The 23,058-nt window shown below is 42.6% G+C and overlaps 4 protein-coding genes across 5 annotated transcripts; 1 reads left to right on the plus strand and 3 right to left on the minus strand.

The window, feature by feature from the left end:
* Positions 1-3,990, minus strand: LOC127768364 (tobamovirus multiplication protein 3-like). Its single transcript, XM_052293923.1, has 11 exons — positions 3,575-3,990; positions 3,220-3,310; positions 3,075-3,127; positions 2,885-2,977; positions 2,735-2,806; positions 2,091-2,163; positions 1,768-1,813; positions 1,462-1,525; positions 1,326-1,379; positions 1,173-1,250; positions 1-433 (listed from the first exon to the last, which is right to left on the minus strand). The coding sequence occupies exons 1-11, from the start codon at positions 3,701-3,703 to the stop codon at positions 341-343; spliced, it is 846 nt and encodes a 281-aa protein (XP_052149883.1). The 5' UTR covers positions 3,704-3,990; the 3' UTR covers positions 1-340.
* A 2,189-nt stretch (positions 3,991-6,179) lies between these two features.
* LOC127765420 (heavy metal-associated isoprenylated plant protein 30) lies at positions 6,180-8,392 on the minus strand. The gene is made up of 3 exons (XM_052290325.1): positions 7,841-8,392; positions 7,200-7,275; positions 6,180-6,819 (listed from the first exon to the last, which is right to left on the minus strand). The coding sequence occupies exons 1-3, from the start codon at positions 8,027-8,029 to the stop codon at positions 6,503-6,505; spliced, it is 582 nt and encodes a 193-aa protein (XP_052146285.1). The 5' UTR covers positions 8,030-8,392; the 3' UTR covers positions 6,180-6,502.
* Positions 8,393-13,014: 4,622 nt separating this feature from the next.
* Positions 13,015-16,867, minus strand: LOC127766046 (uncharacterized). Of its 2 annotated transcripts, none has more exons than XM_052291056.1 (2): positions 16,428-16,867; positions 13,015-13,992 (listed from the first exon to the last, which is right to left on the minus strand). In XM_052291056.1, exon 2 carries the CDS (start codon positions 13,971-13,973, stop codon positions 13,539-13,541), a length of 435 nt encoding a protein of 144 aa, XP_052147016.1. In that variant the 5' UTR covers positions 13,974-13,992; positions 16,428-16,867; the 3' UTR covers positions 13,015-13,538. The 2 variants fall into 2 exon arrangements, with proteins under 2 accessions (XP_052147016.1, XP_052147015.1); XM_052291055.1 differs by having other exon boundaries at positions 13,015-14,258.
* A 2,023-nt stretch (positions 16,868-18,890) lies between these two features.
* On the plus strand, positions 18,891-22,883 carry LOC127768315 (uncharacterized). The gene is made up of 5 exons (XM_052293869.1): positions 18,891-19,165; positions 19,735-20,651; positions 21,494-21,656; positions 21,745-22,574; positions 22,639-22,883. Exons 1-5 carry the CDS (start codon positions 19,132-19,134, stop codon positions 22,645-22,647), a joined length of 1,953 nt encoding a protein of 650 aa, XP_052149829.1. The 5' UTR covers positions 18,891-19,131; the 3' UTR covers positions 22,648-22,883.
* The last annotated feature ends 175 nt before the right edge of the window (positions 22,884-23,058 follow it).

The raw sequence follows: 23,058 nt of genomic DNA on the forward strand, positions 1-23,058 counted from the left end.
AAGCGTGCAAGGGGCTTTTTACCAGGAACAATAAACCAAAGCTGACATTATTACAAATAATCAAACAAATAATCAAAGCATATTTGTCCTTCAGTTTACAGAAGAAAACCTGTAGTTGCAGAATACTCCTGGGTCGCAGTACAGCAATTGCAGGAATTTGGGATGACGGGATATTAGACTTTTTACAAACTATATATATCCCAGAATTTTTGTTGAGCTTTTTTCACATGAAAACCAAGCAACCTACCTACAAAGAAATCCGTGGTTAAGATTTACATTTCTGTACTTACCAGTTTGAAGGAACAATTTGCAAGGGCACATTGGGGATCCCTGGACTGATCTAATGGATTGGATGGTACTGTGTGATCCCCCGTTTAGGTGGTAGTTTCCTTAATATGAACAGCACCAAAGCTGAAGGTACAATCTCAACCAACTGCCGAAGAGAAAATGAACGCTATCAACAAGCACTCAGTAAGTACAATTATTGGTCTAGACATATTCAAAATAACACGACAAAGAAATTGCTTTTGCAGTTTATTCTTGGCAAGCCATTTTTTAATGACCATTCTTACAAAAGCAAATAAATATGGCAGTGACTGTCTTGAGTCTCAATTACTTCATACAATCTGAATATACTCCAACAGCAAAAGCATTTTGTAAACTCATTCGGCAAAATCAATATGCTATAGTTTGGAATGCTTATGCACAGATAAGCACATGCAATTTCTGTGTTCTGCCAAATAAATAGCTTTCACTAGTTTCCTCTCTTGTTTTATACAATGTAGCAAAACCATTTTTCCTTGAGTCACATTCCCAACAGAATTTCAGTTCAGCTCTTTTTGTAAACACAATCACTTAATTAGGATATCAGCATACCCACCATGTGCCCCATGTTCCAATCAGGGTAAAAACAAGCAAAAGAAACATATCTTCCACAAGTCTATATCACATTCTAGCATTATCCCTTGTTTGACACCAGTTAAAATTATGTAAGAAATGATTTCCTCGATGTGAACATTTGAACATGGCAAATTAAAATGACCAACACAGAGCCTCTAACATTAAACAACAATGACATTAGAGGAGATCAAGATATAAATGCCACGAGATAAACAAAAACAATGTATAAAACTACAAGGTTGAGTACAAAGCAAGTGAACAGGAAGACATACCAAGTAGTAGAAGAAGTTTAGGATTGGATGGTTCAGAACATCAAGATCGGCTTCTTTATCAAACGCATTTAAGCACATCTGTAAGATGCTCTAATTAAGTGGAGTAATTAAAGTCTGAAGACCTCCCTAACATAATATTGACATAGGACGTACCATTACGCATCTGATCAAGAAGCCAGAAAAGCATATGGTTGTCACATATCCAACCTATGAAAAAGTAGATGTGTTAGAAATGCAAATTATCTAAAGTATTAATTCTGGAATAGAAGCCAATGATAAAAGATAGTACCTCATTCAACTTTTTACGCCTTCCTTTTGATTCAACTGGAAAACGCTGTAACATCAGAAATAGCCTACAAAGATAACCACAAAATTACACTAAGTAACATGCTATGAAAAGAATCACCGCAACCAGTACCCAATAACTGCACACCCACCCAGGCATGCCTACTTCCAATTTCCAAATAATCCAATATACAAAAGCTCATGGACATAACATGTGGGAAATAACTTCAGAAGCATACTAATTTCTTGTCCATAATTCAAAAGACAAACACCCAAAACAACAAAAATAAGAAAACCAAGGACAGCTTACCTCCCTCCATAGAGAAGAAATCCAAGGGCAGCAAATAAAGATGTCGCTGGCAAATAACTTTGTATTAGTAGAATAAATGATAAATTATCATGTATAACAAGAAAACTCAAAATTGCACTACGCCTGGTTTATCATGACTCAATGTATTTCCTTCATGTTCATTAATATTTAGGGGATGTGAGGAACTAAACGTACGCGAGAATTTTTTTAACTTATGATCAGATAGTTTTCCCATCTATCTCCAGCTATGATTTCCACAAGCTCTCATTCAAAATAAAAAATCCATACTAACTGCAAGACAAGGCAAATTACACAAGATTTACCTGCAAAGAACATCTTAGACAAGATGACCATTGCTCGAACTGGTTTCCACCACAACGCCATCCAAAGTATTATCTGAAAATCATGCAAAGATCAGATCATTCCAAAAGTACTTCAAAAAGGAAAGGTAGCAAAACTTTGTGTAATTCTATGTATTGAAATATGCTCTCAATACGGTAGAAATTTGTGAACATGTCCACACTGAAAAATGCTCTGAATGGCAAGTGGTAGGTTAATTTGACATCCATGCCCACCAAAATGTAGCACAACAGAAAGTGTACATCCAGGGAGTCCCCACAAGCTAACAGCCATCATTGTCTCCACAATAAAATAAACTATTTGTGCAATGATGAGTAATTGTACATTATGCAGTCAAGATTTAGTCAGTTGGAATCATGCTACGCTAACTAACTTATTTCGAGGGTTTTATGATAGTGTTTGCTTTATTTTCTCTGTTTAACCTTTTTTCTGATAGCATACTATCAAACATAACAATTCAATTGGGACTCATCCAATCACTTTACATTATCAATGGATGATCCGTCCAGTAACAAGTTTTCCAATTGTCATGATAATGAGTTTCATGTATGAGTTTGTAGAGAGAAGCAATTATATCAACAGTAAGAAATGTGGATGGCGAAGTCACCTGGATTGCATAGACCACTCCATTGATTGTATAAAAAGCTGGTCTGAGCCCATCAGTAGACATTGCCCGTGCCTAACAAATGCCATCATGAACCAATGAGAACAAAAACACCCATGGGACAAAACCAAAATATATCCAAGTAAAACTAACCTGATAGTAAATCTCAGCCCAGAAGAGCACTAACAGAGCATAGGTTGTGAAGAATGCAAGCCCCGGAAAATCAATGAGCACATGTTGAAATATCTACAATGCCATATGGTTACGCATCATTCCTACTTTGCACCTTCGAAAAAAATTGCAGAAACAAGTCAGAGAAACATAAACTGTTCCCCCCACAAACCTCAGGCTGCACAAGTTGCACATCTCGTCGGAGCACAAACACGATTGACCGCACTGAAACAAACCAGTCCAAAATCATAAACTGAAGTTCCGAAAAAGCTAGCATGTATCAATGAAGCAGTGGCAAAGTGCAAAAGTATGCTCACCTCCATTCACAATAAAGTTCATGAAATGGAACACCTTCTGTGTCGTCCATCCGTACTCAGGTACTCTACATTCGATTCTGATCAATTGGACCTGCAAAAATTCTCCCAAAAGTGCAAACGACTCAAATGAGACTGATGCCCATGTCTCCATCACTATACAATTCAAGCATACGGTAAGCTACAAAGTTCCCGCACAAAACATCAGCTTAAATCAAATCTAAGCCCTCGATCGAGACAATTAAAGACGAAACTTCCAAACTGCTCGGCTACACGACCCAATATCCTCCCCTATTATTAGCCCATGTTTTTCAAAACCTAAATCGATTCTAACGTGTCCCGTAGGGCTAGGGCTTACCAGCGCGACGAACGAGACGGCGCCGTATAGCGTGGCGAGGGCGTGGAAGGAGCGGTCCTGCCACATCGGCGAGTTGTTCACGTCGTTCCACCAGTCCGGTGCCACCGCCGCCGCCGTCGAAGCCGCCATGGCCGCACCCACCACCACCACCACCACCTCCTCGCCAATCAGGGGCGCGCCGGAGGCAGCAGAATCAAATCAAAATTCAGGGCTACGAGATGCGGCGCGCAAGGCGTGATGCGTGCGAGAGGATTGCGAAGGTTTCGACGCAATCAACAGAAATTTTATCGAAAAGCGAGTGGATTCTGGATTGGGGATTGGGGATTTCGGGAAATCGGCGTCGATTTCGTCAGCGTGGGAGCCTTGCGGGAAAGGGGAAAGGAGCCTTTGCCGTGCGGTGAGGAGGAGATCGGCCAAGTTTTTTCCGGTTTTTTTCTCATCCGTGTTCAGGGCTTCAGGCCCATATGCTACTCGAGGCCTCGTCACGGCCCATGTAAACATATGGGCCGAAATTTTAGTTTTTTAATTTACAGCCTATACACACGTGAATTGGAGTAGAACGTGAGGAGATGAGCTTGTACATGAACACCACAAAAACCACCTGATTTTAGTTTGAAACCTCAAAGATAGATTGAATTCTTATGCTCAAACGTTCGTGTGTGTTATGATTTTTGGGAGTGGAATTTCTGAATCGAGTGCCTATATATCTGATAAAGTTGGAAGAGTGAACGCAGGGTGTGTTTAGTTCACACCAAAATTGAAAGTTTGGTTGAAATTGAAATGATGTAACAGAAAAGTTAGAAGTGTGTAGGAAAACTTTGATGTGATGGAAAAGTTGGAAGTTCAAATAAAAAGTTTGTAACTAAACTCGGTCCTCAATTTTGAACTGAAGAGCTCGAAGCTAGTAGTAAGCCTTTTAATTTTAGGGTCACTATTGTTGGCGGCTGAGTTTTGGCAGCTGGTGTATGTTCCGCAGGCTCCACGAACACCATCATGCTCCCGTCCTATTTCCCAGGCTTTTTCTCTCTGTGGTAGCTGGAGTAGTACTATCCATCAAATCATCGTGCAGATGCAGCCAGCAGTGGAGAATATTTAAACTGGCATAACCACAATCACCAACGACCAAACCTAGCTGCTGCTAGCTATAGCTACGAGCACAAGAAGATACCCTGGCTGGCATCCCATTCGTTGCTATACTCACACGGAGGAACATCATCACATGAATTGTCCATGGAAACCCGATTCTCAGAATTATCCATATTTATGAATTTAACTACGGTTGTGTTTAGATATAAAGTTTGGATCCAAACTTTAATCATTTTCCATCACATCAATCTGTCATACAGACACAACATTTCAGTCACATATCTCCAATTTCAACCAAAATCCAAACTTTGGTTGTGTTTAGTTCAGCGCAAAGTTTGTATTTTGGTTGAAATTAGAGATGATGTGATTGAAAAATTGTGTATGTATGACAGGTTGATGTGATAGAAAAGGACTGAAGTTTGGATCCAAACTTTGGATCTAAACACAGCCTTTGCACTGAACTAAACACAGCCTACTAAGCAGTATTTATCCATATTTAACACTGGTAGAGAAAACATCTTTGGTCGGTCGACCCAAATCCACAATAGTCCCGGTTCCATTAAAAACCAGGACTAAAAAATTTTTAGTCCCGGTTAATAAGAGGAAGATCTTTAGTCCCGGTTGGTAACTCCAACCAGGACTAAAGTTTATTTTTAGTCCCGGTTGATTCCATGTCAGGCTGTGTCAGGGCCCTAGGATCTTTAGTCCCGATTAGTAACACCAACCGGGACTAAAAACCTATTTTTAGTCCCGGTTGGTGATACTAACCGGGAATAAAAATCAAAACACACTATATAATCTATAGTACCGATCCTCTTTTCCCGTCCACACAACAAACTCCTCCCTCTATCTCTTTTTTTTTCCTCTCTAACTTCTTATCTCTTTCCTTATCTCTAACTCCCCTCCTCTCCTTCCTTTTTTCCTTCACCCACAGTGCAGAAGCGTGCCGCCGCCGCGGCGGAGGCGGCGACGCGGAGGCGGCAGCGGGGGGGGCCGCAGCGGCGGCCGGCCGGCATGGAGGGGAGGCGGCAGTGGCCGCCGGCTGGATTTTTTTTTTTTGAGATGTGAATCTGTGATGCATTTTTGTGTGAGATGTGAATCTGCGATGAATTTTTTAAATCCTGTGATGTAATTTTTTTAAGAGTTTGTGATGTATTTGGAGATGATTTGTTTGAGGATTTGGAGATGTTCTGTGATATGTGATGATTTGGATATGGGAGGGGATGGTGTGAAATCAATATTCAATATTAAAAACAGAAAAAAAAAGAAAAAATATCTTTAGTCCCGGTTGGTGTTATCAACCGGGACTAAAGATGCCCCAACACCAATTGGGACTAAAGATCGATTTTTAGTCCCCGTTATTTAAACCGGGACTAAAATAGCGATCTTTAGTCCCAGATTCGTAGTCCCGGTTGAAAAACCGGGACTAAGGGGGGTTACGAACTTCTCCACCAGTGAGACATCAATACGATGTTGGTATATTAGAAACAAAAAAAAATACTACTTTTAAAAAACGATATTCGATCAATTGGCTTTAGTTTCGGGCCCATTGACAATTTGCAGATCGACAGAGAGTACGTACGTACACAGAGCCTGGCTTTCCATTGTGTAACCCGTAAAGGGCGCCACTACTCATTCGATATTGCCACACTGACTGACTGACTTTAGCATCTGCTACTACTACTACTCCATGGACACACAGCACACTACCTGACCTGTCACCACGGCGCCGAGCACAAGAGAGAACACACAATGATGATCACACACACTCGATCGATCTCACTGCTACTAGTAGTAGTAGTAGTAGTACGCGTGCAATGCGAGGCGGGCATGGGAATTTTTTTACATGATGGAGCAGGCGTTGACGTCGTCGTCGTTGAAGAGGTTGCTGACGGGGTCGGCGCCGCGGTGGGGCTCCGGGAGGTGGCCGTGCTTGTCGCCGTTGTAGCCGTGGCGGTAGTAGTTGTAGCTGGGGCGGAAGGACTCCTCGTCGTGGAAGTAGTCCTTGGCCGACGTGAAGTAGAGCGGCAGGTCTGGGTTTGGCCAGAACTCCGCCTTCTTCCCCGCCCGCCTCACCTCCTTCAGCACCCGCTGCCTCTCCACGTACCCCGTCACCGTCACCTTCTCCATCTCCAACTCCACCTCCACCGAATCAACCCCTATATGCATGCAAATTTCACCAAATTAGGCCATGTTTAGTTGCTCCAAAATGACAAAAGTTATACTGTTTTGGAGCACTTTTTATCAATATGAATCGAAGCCCTAGTAGTAAAAATTGGCAATTTAACATTTGTCATTTGGAAGTATAGAGTAGCAAATTTTATCAAAAAAGTACGTTGGGAGCCGTGCTATCTCTCTCTTTGCTAGTAAAATGACAAAACTTTACCATGCATCTATGCACCAATTAGCAAAACTTCAATTCCAAAATTTTTTGCCGCCAAAACTTTTGCCAAAAAAATTTGTCACAACAAATTGATCTAAACCCTTAGTTGCCAAGATTCAAAAACTTTTTATGATAATTGAGATTTGCAAACTATACCTCTGAGCTTCATGAGAGCATGCTTCACGACCCTCTCGCAGCCTGAGCAGCACATCCGAACCTTGAGCTCCACTGTCTGGGGGAAAACAGAGGAGACAACCGTTCATATTTTACTGTATGTACTCGCATGCAGCAATTCAATCAATCGCACGCATGAATGATACATACACCTACTGTAGTATTTTACTACTGGTACGAGTACATTTTTACTGTCTCCAACACCGGCGCATGCGGCAAGCCGAGGGAAAAGTTTCCCTTGTCCTATGTAAGTTGCCCTTTTTTTTCCTTCAACCTTTTATCGCTCTCTTTTTCGCACGCATGCATGAGCTTGGTTTTGCGGGCTGTTCTAGACAGCAACGTGCACAGCAGCACAGATTATCGCTACGAGCATATGCTAGGAAATTAATTAGCGTTAAGCTAGGAGACAGCATCAGAAGTGGCGGACAAAAATCTGAGGAGAATAATCTGAACACGACTAGTCGCAATCGCAATATCGCATAAACAAGCTAGCTTGCAAATACGTATTCATCTGAACAAAGAATATGTCCGTCTTCTGCATGCGTAGCATAGCTAAACAGAGGAAGCGAGGAACAGAACAAGCAAAGCAAGAACGAACGAGCAAGCTGAAGAAGAACAAATACCTGCAGTGACAGTGGCCTGCTCCTGCCCATCCTGCGTCCGGCGAGGCCACCCTCGTAGTAGTAGGTGTTGGTGCTCGTCGGGTGGCTGCTGTAGTAGTACGCGCCGGCGCGGTGGCCGTGCCGGTGGCCGCCGGTGGGGGAGAAGCAGCAGTAGAGGAACGACGACAGCGCGGAGGAGACGGTCGACATGGCCGGCAGCTCACCGCCGCACCAAATTATACCACCGGAAAAGAGACAGTGGAGTGCACGGCAAGCTCGAGCAAAGCTTAAGCTAAGCTAAGCTGAGCTGAGCTAACCTCTCGCTGCAGGTTAACCTGAATCTTAGCCAAGAGGGTTAAGCTTCTGCTTGCTGCTTCAGCTGTAACTGCAAGGAGAACAAAACAAAAATGCTCAAAGTGTTTTCTTGCTTCTGCTACTACTTCTGCTTTTATTCTCCTCGATCACTGCTACTGCCTTGCTCGATGGTGCAATGGTTTTATACTTTTTTATAGGCTTTTTTTTGGGGGAGGAAGAGGAGAAGAGGGTGTTGCAGTGGCAGTGTAGTGTAGAACCCTTGCCTTTCCCCCTCATTTTATTGCTTGAAATGGGGGTGAAAGGGGGCCCCCGGTTTGTGAGGAAGATTGATCCAGTACACCTGTTCTGCCACATCATCCGTGGATTAATCCTTGGAATCTTGTTACAGGTAAGTACTAATTATGCTAGAAAAAGAGAGACGAGTATTCTCAAGATGCAGGGAAATGAGCTGGCGAATGATGCTCGTGTCTAGCCTTTTTGCATCAGAACGGACACGAATGGCAGCGAGTGTCTTTTGGTGAAGTTCACATTTCAGCGTTCCCGTTTCTTCATGTTTCTTTACAAATTACAATACCAATTGTCCAACAACAGAACAATGGTCGGAAATTCAGAATCACGCATGCAAGGTGTCATTTTTTTTCCCTTTCGAAACTCACGCTCGATTGCAACGCCTGCTAAACACTCAGAGACACTGTCACTGCAAAGCGTGGGAGACAAGAGATTATGTAAATGCAGGCTTATCAAGTGTTTAGTATCAAGAGTGTTTAGTGACTGATTTCTCTGCAAAAACAAAGTGTTTGCTTAGTGATTGACCGGCTGAGAGAAGTGGTGCAGAAGGCAGGAAAAGTGTTTGTTGGAGGAATATATGTCAGGTTTGGGAGGAAAGGCAAAGTTCTCTGAAATATTCTAAAAAATCTCGCGACTCTTTTTTTCTTCTCTTCTTCAGATTTCAAGCCAGTGTCGCTTTGGAACGAGTTCCAAAGCTCGTGCCTCCCTCAATGATATTATGCCTTGTGCTTATTCTGTCCAAGCTTTTGTACGCAGGGCATGCACCACTGTTGCATGTGCTCTTAACTTAGCAATCTCTGTGACTCTCAGAGGAATTTTTTCCTTGCTTTCTCTGTGTAATTTTATCCTGTCTGTTTGGTTTCTGAATTTTGCTGCCGTGTTTATTCCAGCTTTGGAACCTCTCACAGTGTTGATGCAATAATAGTGCTTTTATCAGAGCATCTAGCTATCTTAGGTAGTCTTTTTTTTTTTCTTGTGAAATAATTGAGTTGACAAGACAAGTTGGCAATGCTAAAACAGTTGTTAGTGGCTGAATTAGCATAGGATGGTCACAGTTCATACCTCGGTGCAAAAACTAATGTCGAATCGTTTGCTCACGTATGCTTAATTAGCTAGTGACTACTAGCATTCCAGCAATGCGTTTATCAGGAAATGCGCTACACGTAATCGAATTGAACGTAGTGCAACTTGACATGCGGTGCCGGGAATTCATGCGGCGAACATGTGCTATGTGATCAAGCTATAGTCCATTAATTTGATTGATCTCACCTACATGATGAAATATTTGAAGCCTCAATGGTCAAACTGTTAAGAATAGTGCCTGCCTTATCTGATGATTATAATAAGCGCAGCTGCAAATTCTTTCGGCTATGGCCTTGTCCTCATTATGCCAACTAATTAAGCAACTTAAACCTAAAGCTGCTCTTTTGACCAGTGTTTTCCTGTCTTGGTTTGATTTAATCAGGGGCCTGTCCCATGTCTCCCATTTCATGTTTCTTCAGCTTGATATCTTATTCAGATTACACTGAGCAGAGCCATCCGATTATCTTTTAAATTTTTGGTGAAAGATTTATGCCTTGTCAACTTTAAGTACCAACCATCGATTCCTAATTTCTTATTGCGCACTATAATCATTGTACATCTCTCCCTCAGGCTTCCATTTGAGTTAGTGTATTCAGCTTGATCAGTAATGGGGTATAATTTTTGAATGAAAGTAATGGGGTATAATTGGTTCTGATGGATGGTCCCTTTCTTTTTTCTTTGAGATGCTGGATGGATGGTCCGCTGAGTGAACTTGAAATGATGGGATTTGGGTTATTTTTGGATGTACGAATGGTTCTTTCATGGCAAAGTTGTTGAAAGGACTTAGATAATATATACAGCCTTTGAAAGTACTTATTCTTGTAGGCACCTAATTTAAACTTTAGCTTTATTAAAATAAAGGAGAGAACAAATTTCAGCTTGGTGTTAGTCATATGAAAAATGGAAGAAATTGCAATGGTGAAACTGGGATTTGCTAAAACATGAACAGTCAGGTGATGGAGAAGAACAAAAGGGAATTTTGAAGATAAAAATCTGTGTATTTCACAAAAAAAAAAGGTGGTAATGGAGAAGATATGTCTATGTTAAGGATAATTATTCTGATAAACTTTAGGTAGAATCCAAATTGATGTTACCTTTTTTTCCCCATGGAATAAAGTACTTCTTAGGTGGTTAATAACAATTTGGTAGGATATTTTTAAAAAGAACGTTCTTGATATTTTTTTGCAAGAGAAGATAGAGACAAAGTTACTTTGTTGAAAAAGTTTTCCAATCCTTTTTTCTTGTTTCTTTTTTTCTGAAAGAAATATTTTTCCTGTCTTTTTCCTAATATATTCTCTGCTTTATCGTTTCCACGACAGGTATGTTAAAACTTCCACTGTGGATGCAGTACTGTAAAAATCTTTAGGAAATTTCATTTTGGCATTCAATATACTTTTCTTTTCCAGTAAGTAATTTTTAAGTTGTATCTGAAGGTAAGCAAACTATTATTTCGAATGGAATGCAGTGCCATGCTGGAATCAGATCTAAACACAAAGTCAGATTTAGAGGAAAAGCCAGTGCTTTTCTGAACAAACACAAGTACTGTGTGTCAGGGCAGAACACTGGAAGAGAACTGCACCTCAAAGGTGCAAAATAACGTATCCTAAAAGCTGAGAATATCAAAATCAAGAAATACTTGCTTACTGCTGAAGTTGAGCTCACAAGACACTACAATCTGCAATTGAAGGGGTCGATACTAAAACAAGATGGAAGTTCACTGCCTCTGCAAGTCTACATCTTAAAAATATCAAACTGCCAACTCTCTGCTTTACAAGACTATAGTAGTCTAGTAGATAAACTTCAGTCCTTTTTAAGTTGCTGTACTCCTATTAAGTTGAAAGTTGCTGTACTCTTGAAACGCCTTTTCGTTTTATGTACAGTGAAAGTTCAAGGAATAAGCATAAGTAGCCTGCTCCTGTTGCTGAACTGTTTTACTGTAGGACATGAGATGCAGATATGCAAAATTCAGGAGTCTTTCAATGTTTTTTTTAAAAAAAACACATATATTAAAATATACTCCACAAATGTTTGCTTACCTGAAAAACCTTGAGAAAACCACCTGCCGACTACCGTTACGTTCAGTAAATTACCATCTTCTATCCACTTGCAATATTCGACGATACCAGATAGAAAGCGAGGCACATGACCAGTTCACCTTACCACCCATTTCAACTTGCTCGAATATTTGGCAACATAGCTAAAGGCGTCGCGATCGAATTAAGTAAAATCAAAAACACCCCCTAGCCAATTCCATCCATGCACGCATATGCATTCATCTGCATCGCCATATGTCTCTCTCTCTCCTGCTATGAGAAATTGAGAATGGCATCCATTCCCTTATCCATCATCCAGAAGCAGCTAGCGACCAGTGTGCTAGCTACTCCCTCACTCTAGCTAGCTGCTGCTCCATACCGCGGGCGCAGCACAAATGCAGCTGAATGGATCGAATTCGAGTAGCAGCAGCAGTAGTCAGTAGTGCAGGTGAGAAAGAAAGAGAGAAAGCGCGCAGGGGGGGGGGGGGGGGGGGGGGGGCAGGGTGACAGTAACAGCGGCGTGGTGATGCCGGGGGGATTCGGATAGCAACGAATTTACACGGCGGCTCGTGAGATTCCCGGCGCACTAGCCGGCAGCCTCGCCGGCCGGGGGAATATTAATGTTTTGACGACACCATCACCATGGCAAGGCTGGCGGCGTGTACGTGCCCGCTTTATGCCGTCGTCGTCTCGATCGTACATACCCGGCTCGGCGGATTATTCCTTGGCTACTAAGCAAAGCAGGAAACCCCGGGAATTTGTTCAGGCGGAGGCGATGAGATTGATCGACTGATCTGATCTGATCGGATCACGAGCTGAAAGCACGGTTAGCGGCGACGTCGACAGCAACACATCAGCAGCAGCTGCCCGAAGATGATGCTCATGCTCATGCTCCCCACGCGTAACTGGGCCTGAATTTCATCTGCATTTCTCGGCCCAGTCCAACTGAAGTACGTAGTACTCTCATTGGAATAAGTTCACTATAGGTCCCTCAATTTGTCACTCCGTCTGATTTTCGTCGCTTAGTCTGATTTTCATCCCTAGTCCGGAAAACTGGGTACAACACATGCTCCAACTTTCAAAACAGTGCAATCGAGATCCCTCGGCAGTATTTGACTCCGGTTTTGACCGATGTAGCGCCTACGCGTATTGTTTGACTAGGTCTTCATCCAACGTGGCACTTGCGTGGCGCTTACGTGGCAATTTGATCCAAATCTCTACTATTATAACAATTGAAGATGTTTTTGCCGGTATTTTGGTACGTCATCCGTGTATGAGTCGGTTTTTAAGTTCGTTTGCTTTTGGAAATACATATCCGTATTTGAGTCGGTTTGTTCACTTTTGGTAATACATAAGGAATCATATAAGAAATTTGTTTAAAAAAACTCGCATATTAACTTGAGACGATCGGACTCCTAACTGCAGCTCATGATTTTTTTAAAAATATATATATCCAAGCGAACTCCCACAGTAAATTTCATATTAACCAAACTATATAACAATAATAAGATTAAAATAAACTTCACCCATTGCAACGCACATGTATTTTTTCTAGTATAATAATAAACCCCATGGGGCCACATGTCAGTTTCACATACAAAATAATGAAAAAAGGTGGGGCCCATGCGGCCCCACATGTCATCTCTATCCTCTTTGTTTCTCCTTCTTCTCTCATTCTCCCTTCTCCGGCCGGCATAGCAGGGCGGGTGGTGGTCAGAGCAGACCGGCGGCAAGGAGGCCCCCTCTCCCTCCTTGCCCGACAACGTTGACTACGAGCGCCGCGTGCCGCCGCCTCACCGGGAGATGACGAGTTGGAGATGAGATAGCAGAGAGGGAGAACGCGGGGAGGCCAAAAGAGGGTGGCGGAAAGGCCTCCTGGCGGAAGTGGACGGCCAGCGAGCGCGTGCGAAGAGATAGAAGAACGGCGGCTGGTGGCCAGTGGGGAGAAGGGCGGTGGACGGCGGCCATCGGGGAGAAGGGTGACGACCGATGGGAAGGAGCTAGGCGACGACGACCTCGAGCGACGGCTGTGGATCCGCCCGCCGCCCTTCACCCCTCTCCCTCCTGGCATCCTTCATCCCTCCATGAGCTTCATGGCCTGCCGGGAAGCACCGCGTCCTGTTACTGAGTTGCTCCCCCATGGCGAGGCATCGGACACAGACGGCGACGTGCTGGCGGACGGGGATGGCAGCGCGGAGGGCGGCGTCCTCCTTGGCGATGGCGGCGGTGAGCTTGGTGTAGAGGTAGTCGACGTTGGGGCGGGACATGCGGAAGGTCGCGGCGCCAGGAGAGGGCGGTCGAGACATGGAGAATCCACTCGTCTCCCTCCTCACCTCCACCCATGGCGGCCATGGCGACCCCGCAGCAGGCTCCCCCCCCAGGCGGTGCTCCCCCTCGTTGTCGGGTCCCGAAACTAATGATTCGGAAACCGACATGTTTAGACTGTATCAAGCCCTGGATCAGTAGATTGATACAGGTTCAATAATCTGGATCTTCATTGCATACATTTGAACAAGGCTCCAGAGGAGATGTTATTACAAAATATACGGGTATTTACAAATTTGTGGCTAACTATTACAGTAGAAGCTATAGAATGAGCCAACTCTAATGTTTTGCTATAGACTTAAACCATCTATCTAATCTAGACTTGAGAATTAGATTGAAATGAAACTAACTTATATGATTGAATTCCCGGCTTCGGTAAGAACATTAAATTGACTCTGGAAAAAAAAAGGGTTGAAGCAAGGGTGAGTACAACGTACTCAGCAAGCTATTATATTCAATAATGAATGCATGAAATGGTAATATCTGAGTAGAGCTAGGTTTACTTGCAGAAAGCAAAGAATATAGAGGAAGAAAGCCTAAAATGTTTTAAATGCAACAGTATTTAATAAAGTTTGGAATAAAGTTTCTAACCAAATACCATATGAGTCTCAATGCTCAAATCCGTGAGCACGGCTATTCGAATAGATTCATTTATACTTTACTGCAGTAAATGTACGCTTTACCCGCAATCCATGACATGCCAAACACATTAGCCTTGTCATGGCAAAGCTTTTCGGTTACTAACATCAGTGGTACCTGTTCCATGAACTCTAGTCCCCATATGCTCTGAACGTAACGTTATCAGCAGCGAGAGGAGTTCTAGCGTTTCCAAGGTCTTTAGAGAGAACTGATTGTATGACACCATGTCATCGCAATCAGGATTCACAAACAAGTCGACATCAATAAATCTCATATATTTACCTGCGCCTTGGTAAATATCACAATCGCCCTGCTCGGCGTAAATTTGCCTCCTGCTCGAGGACTTAAAATAGAACCACTGTACAGAGGTACCACCTTTGCTAGATAACTTAATCAGCTAGGTCTATGCCCATACGAGAATTGCGGTTGTACTCGTATGTTCTTCACATGTACTTGGCAATTTTATGTCGGTTGGAACAGTACTAGCCACCCGGAAATCAACCATTTCTACCGTACTATTCCAATCTAAGTTTATTATATTTTAGACTAGGCATGGCTAAGCAAAATCTAGCATATATCTGGTTTGCTATATATTCAGGTTATGCATTTAGAATCATGTATGGCTAATGCACAAGATACTGGAAATATAGAATACAGGATTATTATGCTCAAAGGAGAGGAATAATAACTTGCCTTGCTCCAACACAAATAAATGCGAGATAGGCAACCTGATTATCCGATCTTTGAAATACCACAGGTTGCCATCCAAAATATAATAGACTCTACTACAGAAGAGGAAGAACCAAATTCAATAAAAGCCATAAAATAGCAAGAAAGAGATAAACGGTTGGGAGGGTTAGGATTTAGTGTATAGCCTATCTCTTTTATAGGGTATATGGATTACTGGGCTGATATTTTATGTGTGGGTTATAAAGAGTTGGCAGCTGGGGTGGAGAGGGAATTAAGCGGCTAAGATCACCTATATTTTATGTGCAGACTTTGATTGGTTGGTGGATAGGGAGTATAGTGGATAATTGAATTGGTTGAGCATATATGTGACTGGTATTGGCTGATGGTAGGTTTGGGTAAGATTATACCTAGGGTTTGGTTATATTTAGGCCGATTGAGGAGTAGGGCAATATATCGGCCAGGCTCTATATTTTATGTATAGGTTCTGGTAGACAAAAAGTATGTGGCTGAGAGTATGGTGGATAAGTGGTATTGTAGAGGGTATGAAATTTGGATGACAACTGGGATTTGACTAGCAGGGTATCGGCTAGGGTTTGGTTGTTTGCTAGTTGTTGCTAGAGTTGGCAGCATAACGACTAGATTTAGTGTCTTCTCTAGCCGGTGTCAGCAGACAGCATATCGGCTAGAGGGAATAGGAGGTAGGTGCAGGTTTAGTAGGGCGGAAGTGTTACTCCGACAACCGTGGGTGGCGGCGGAGCGGCTAGGATCACACAGAGTCCGAGAGCTAACTGTGCGGCGTGCTATGGAGGTCGATGGAATAGTGAAGCTCCGTCCGCTATACGCATCAAGGCGTGAGGTGCCAGGAGCAGCACTTCGACCTTGGGTTTGGTTTATGCCGGGCTTTACAACCAACGGTTCGACGTCGGGGATAGAAAACCGCGAACATCCCTATGGAAGGCGTAAAGTTCCAACCGACAGCTTTTTAGTGGCTAAAGGGTAATTGGGATAAAGGAAAATATTTGAAAAGTCAAATATAAATTCAAACGGTATTTGAATAAATTCAAATAAAATCTTAGAATAGAAAATTTGATATCAAAATGTAGATTTTGAATTTAGATGAATTTAAGTCTAAGTTTCACTGGAATCGGATCTACGGTTTAGGAGATATGGACTTCTAGAAAATAGAATTTGAATTAAATAGGGAAATTATGAAATAGTACTGTACAGGGGCCCACCTGTCAGTTCTTTGTCTCTTCTTCTTCTTTTCTCTTTCTTCTTCCTCCTTCCTTCCTTCTTCTGCTTCTTCTTCTCTTCCAGCCGAGCAAACAGAGAGAAGGGAGAGGAGGGGCGCCGATGCTCCGGTGGATGAACGGCCTCGACGACAGCGGCCACGCGTGTTCCCGAGCGACGCGCACCCGGGGAGGTCGGTGGCTGGCCGAGAGGGAGAGATATATAGCCGGAACGGCGGCGGCAAGGGCTCACCTCGAGCCGGCATGGATGATGGCGGTGGTGGCTTGACTTAGAGGTGGAGGGAGAGGGGAAAGGGGAAAAACGGACTCGCCGGATGGAGGCGAAGCTGGTGGCGCGAGGATAGGGGAGGTGGAGCTACGGATGGGGAGATCGACCGACGGCGTCGACGATCGGCCATGGATGGAGAGAGAGAAAGGGAGCTCGAGGCTCTGTTGATGTGTGGAGAAAAGGGGAGGGCTCGCCTTATATTTATAGGCGGCGAGAGGTGGTGGCTGATGGCGGTTCAGAGGAGAAGGTCGATGAGGACACGGCTGCAGCGACGTGGAGAAAAGAATGACGGCGCCGGCTCTGTCCTCTGATTGGCCGACGATGGCGGTTCGTCCCTGTTGCTGACGTCGGCGGAATGAAGTGTAGCTGACGTCGGGTGGCGGTTCCTTCGCTTCGACGGCAAGATGGCGGCGGCGGTAGCTGAGTCGTGCACGGCGGCAGTAATGGCGCACGGTGGCGGCGCCTGGAAGCACCCACGGGAGGAGGAGCAGGGAGTCGGCTTGAGTGGGAGGGGCTGGGCCGACTTGGGCCGGTCTGGGCCGAAGGAAGAGAGAAAATTCGGCCCAAATGAATAGGAAGGCTTTCTAATTTGTGTAGGGAATTGAGGGATGGATTTAAAATCCAAATTAATATTTGGAAGAAATTTAAGTGGCTAACCTTTGAGATGAATTTATTTTGGAGATAATTTCCAAAGAGAGATTTCCTAATTATTTGAGTGCAATATTTTAGAGGTAGCATATAATGGAATTTATTTGATGCACTCAAATGAAAGGGTAAGGGATATATGAATAAAATTGAATGTGTAAATAGGAAGGTGGGAAGAAGATAATTGGAGAAGGATAAGTAGGGTTTTAGCCTCAAAATATATGGCATGGGTTTCAAAGAATTGTTTGAGGCTAATAGGAAATTTGGATGACAATGATATAATCTATTTTCTTAGCACAAGAGCAATTATTCATAATATTTGCAATAATAATATTTCTTGTGCCGAGAAGAAAATCAAGCCACAAGAATTAAATTGGTGGCTAGATTAAAAGAAAGGATTTGGATATTTGGATCGAGAATCAAAGGATGGGTCGACAATTAATTCCAATTAAAGTTGGAATTACACAGTGTAGGTTTGGAGGGTTTTCTTGGACCATAATTCATACAAATGAAAAGGGGTTTCCAAACTAAATTTGAATAAAAGGAATTTTGTCAAAATAAGGTTTTAAATTAAAACCAAGTCGAGAAACACCTAAATTTAACTAAATATATTTTTAAAGGAAAGACATAAAAGAAATTAAACACCAGAGAGGGATTTTATGCAAGTTAATTTTTGGAGGTCTCTCTCTAATTATATTTTCCTAGGTTTAGAAGGTTAATAAGAACATAAGAACCGGCATGATGCATAATTAGAAAATAACTAATTTTCAGTATGTTACACTCGTCCATGCGCACCCTGCTCCGTGCCCCTCCGTACGACCCCAGTCTCCGGAGCTCCCGCCTCTCTCCGCTTTTGTGGGCGCCGCACCGCGTTGGCGTTGGTCTCGGACTCCATCATCGGATTCCCATAGGAGGGAGAGGCGACGTTCGCCTCCACCTCCGCTGCTAGCTAGGAGGCGTCCTCCCGCAAGTCCACCGCCACAGCGTCGCCGCGACAGCATTCACGCCGCTCCCCCCACCCCGCTCTGTCAGGAGCCGCGCCGCGAAGAACAGAGGAAGAAGAGCAGCAACAGCCGTAGGGGATTGAGGATGACATGTGGGGTCCACGTGGGGCCCACCATTTTTTATTATTTGGTGTATGAAACGGACATGTGGGTCCCACATATATTATTATTTTTCCAAATCGAATTGCCACGTAAGCACCACGTCAGATGAAGACCTAGTCAAATTAGCCACGTAGGCGCCACGACAGCCAAAACCGCTATCTAAACCGCCGAGGAACCTAGTCTGCACCGGTTTTAATAGTTGAGGGACCCGTTGTATCTGGTTTTTCGGTTGAAGGACGAAAATCGGATTCGTCGATAAGTTAAGGGACCTCGGATGAACTTATTCCATCCTCATTTCTTCCTGGGCCGAGCCTACCGACCACGGTCCATGAGGCCCATTATGGAGTGGCCCACGCGGCGTTGGGCGTCCGACCCAATTGAAATCGGAAGCACGCTTCGGCGACGCGATTCCACATTTCCACCCAGCGGCGCGGCGGGGCGGCGAGATGATGCCCTACTCCTCCGGCGATCGCGGGCTCCCCCAGCCGGCACCGGCGCCGCCGCACGCGGCCATGTCCTGGCCCTCCGCCGCGCCTCTTTTCGCCGTCGATCGTCACCGCCTCGCTGAACATTACCCCAATCCCACAGCCCTAGACCCCCTAGCCCGTGGCCCGACTTCCCCACCGCCCCATCGTACTACTCGTCTTCGGCGCAACCTCCAGCGAGCTCCATGCACCCCGTTATCGCGGAGACGGGGTATGCAGGTGAGCTAGCTTGCGCTCCTCCCGTGATTAGGGCCTGTATCTGTACGTGCTGCGTGATTAATTTGGTTTCTGGGTGTTGTGGTAGTGGTGAGTGGTGACAGTTCATGAATGCATCTTACACTGGTTTAATTTACGCGTTACGCTGTGTATTTGATTTATAAGAGGTAGATTTAGGTTGTGCAGTCATACTAACTGGAATTTTGTGTGCGGTCGAGGACAATCGTAATTACTGGTGGGTAGTTGACTATGCGATTTACTTCTAAAAATACTACATTAAGATTTTTTTTACTTCTAAAAGTATGTGATCATCTTAGATAAAGATTTTGTTTAGTGCATGGAGTCTCACCGTATGTGACATTAAAGTTGTACATATAGAGACATCTGATTGTTCACTTGTTGTTACTGATGCTTGGTGGTTTCAGCGTCACAGATGATTTGACGGTGGCAAGAGGACTACTATTTCTCTTGTTGCTATCTTCGTGTGTAAATATAAACATCAAGAAATTGTCACCAAGGCTTTGACAAAAATTTCATTGTATACAACTGACACAAACCAAATTAATTTGCAGGTACTGCAAATACCGATGGATTTCTTTTTAGCGATAGTGCACTACACAATGTATACCCGGAGGATCAATTTAGTTCCATCAAGCAGCTGCATCCCTGGATTCCCTCAACAACAGGAAGATCAAGCTGGCTGGAAGAGAAAATTCCAGTAATTCACCAAAGAACTTCAGCAGCTGCATCCAGTGATATTGGATCATCAGTTCTCCATAAGCCTTCTTTGTTTCCCAGCATTATTGATTGCTTCGACAAAGAACCTGTTCCCATACATCAATCTGATGGCCGTTATTCTTATGATAGCCACCTATCACATCTTACGTCCTGCTCAACATCTTTGAATTATGGCCTATCCATGCCATCTGTTGCTGCCTCACCTGTATTATGTGGCATGAAAAGAATAGATCCGTCACCAAGTGATCCTGTTTTGAAGGGTCGATTCCTGCAATATGCAAACCCATGTAGGTTTAATATTGGTCATTTTGATAGCGTGCAGGATGAGCAGAAAGATCATGCTGGCTTTCAGACTGCGTATAGACATTGCAGCGACTGGAATAGATGTACTAACGATACGGGAATAGTGGGAAACTATTTAGCTAATAGTTCTGGCGAGACTTGTAATGTTGGTGAGAATTCTATAACTGGAAGGTTTTCACAGGAAATTCTGTGTTCTGAAGTGCCTATGAGCAGAGTTCAGGAACCTTTATCTCATCATCACTCACTTGTTCAGGAGGACCTGAATGCATTTTGTGAGAACATCACCTACAGATGTAACTATCCTGCAGAGTTAATCAAGTCAATGTACAATTTGTCAGTAGCGCTTATATCTAGTTGCAATGGTGATTATGAGTTGGACGAATCTTATCAAGAACTTATTCAATCTGCCATACAAAATCTCAGTTCTCTGAGTCCAAAAAGAAGCAAGGTGTGATGCAGACTCTTTCTTACACATTTCATTTTTTTCATGTTTTGAGAAAAAAACATATATTTTATTTAATTTTTGAACATTACCTCACCCATACTGATTATAATTATATTTTTCATGAGTACTGATTGCTTAACTTAAAATCAATAGAAGTTTTGGAACTTGTATTTAACAGCTATGCTTCATATCACATCTGTGTTGAACGTTTTTCGTTTATAGCTTTTACCTTGTACATGGTTTTTGAAATTGTGATGGTTTTATCCTCACTTCAATTTTCTTCTGAAGGTGCTAAAAATAGCTACACTTATATTGCGTTGTCATGGTGGATAAATGATAGGTCATTCACAATGACTGATATTCCATTTTAAGCTTAACATGATCCCTGTATTATCTGAAGAAATTTAATGCCTAGCACACTGTGTTGACTTCCATTTCTAATAATAACTCTGCCAAAGGACTTTTGGAATTATGCTCACTGAAAATGCTAATCTGCTAAACAAAAGTTTGGTGGTATCTCTACTCAACAATGAAAATCAAATTATTTCTTGTGTCATTTAAGCTTATGCTATGTCTCATGCAAGGGTCTATTAAACGATGATCATGTCAATATCAACTACCTTCAATCAAAACTGGAAAAGATAAATTGTGATGGAAATACTTGCCAGGCTCAAAAGTTTGTTGAACCTGTTCTGTCAGATATTATCACAGATTTCAAAACATCTATTTTACAGATATTGATTTATATTATATCCTGGATTGACTTCAAAATATTGTTGCGATCTGCTTAGTGTGAACAATAGTGATTTTCTTCTCAGAGATGTGCTTTACTCCCTTGTTTGCAGAATCTATCTATAGAGGAAAATAAGTCTGGCAATGATAAAGATGCACATGTGCTGGCATATAAGAATCTGTGGATCGAAGCAGAAGCTTCCATGTGTAAACTCAAGTATGAACTTCAACTTGCCCGTATGGAACTTGCACTGAAATATCACAGTCAACAATCAGGTCAGTATATTTTGCATGTCTATTAAGGCTTGATTTATATCAACAATTTTTAGCATCTCCTTACTTTGGAAGTTAAATAATCTTGAAGGTGCACCTCCTACTATTCCATTAGACGTCCAAGATTCTAGCTTGTCCAAATCCAAGAGCTTGTTATGTGATGAAGTGCTTGATGATCCTAGCAAACAACAAAACCATGTGAAAGAAAACACTATCTGTAGTGCAACCTTGCTACCTGAGGAAGGTAATACTGGCGATGGACAATCTCCTAAAGTAAATAGAAGCATTGCAAATGAAGTTGAGGCTGGTGTCTTTACTCAATTGAGAGTTTTGAGATCCCGTGGTGATAGTATATGTTCCTTTGGCGAGGGAAGTGATGAGGAGCAGCAGGAAACAAGTAATAACAAAAAAACAAATGGTTTTGATAATACTGCTGCAGTTAGTATGGATACTTTGAAGTCTGGTGATGATAGCATGAACTCTGTAGTGGTAGAACCTATCAAAGAGCGGGTGGAATCAAGTAAAACTGATGTTGATACTGCTGCACCTTTCTATTCGTTTGTTAAACGTTTATCGGGCTCTTCAAGCTCATCGGATGTGGACTTTGACAAGTTTCTATCTAGTATTAAAAAGCAAACTGATGTTACTGTTATGGCTAGGCACAAAGATTTCGTGTGCGATAAGGGTAATATAAGATCATTAGATGACACCACTAATCAATGCCAAGCAGCAAGTAATACGAAGCAGCTCGAAGATGATGCTTTAAGGTTTTTCCAATCCTTGAAAATTCCGGAGGGGATACCAGAAGATCATTCAGACGATGGGTCATCAGACTCAGATTATTATCAAACAGAACATTATCCATTACGGGTTGAACCAGGAAGACTTCTCTTCATCCATAAAGTCCTTGGAAGTGGAAAGGTAACTACAGCTTAAGTTCATACTGTATATATGTTCCAAATCTTAAATATGTCTATGTATGCAGGAATGGTGACATAATTTGCAGGATCAACCGTCGGGGTTGGTCACTTGAACTGAACTTCAACAACTCGTGCTACTTATGAGCTTCTGTGTAAATGTGATGTGTGCCCTATTGATTCTTATGATTGAAACAATTGCACATGTACTTTTTAGTAGTTTCATATTTAATCTCTTTTGAGCTTTTTAGTAGTTCCATGATTTGTGTACTGTTATATACTACCTCTGTTTTTTAATATATAACGCCGTTAACTTTTTGACCAACGTTTGACTATTCGTCTTATTCAAAATTAAATTTTTTGTGCAAATATAAAAATATTTATGTTATGCTTAAAGAACATTTGATGATAAATCAAGTCACAATAAAATAAATAATAATTACATAAAGTTTTTGAATAAGACGAATGATCAAACGTATCTCAAAAAG

This window comes from Oryza glaberrima, chromosome 3 (assembly GCF_000147395.1).
Source record: "Oryza glaberrima chromosome 3, OglaRS2, whole genome shotgun sequence".
Taxonomy (NCBI): Eukaryota; Viridiplantae; Streptophyta; class Magnoliopsida; order Poales; family Poaceae; genus Oryza; species Oryza glaberrima.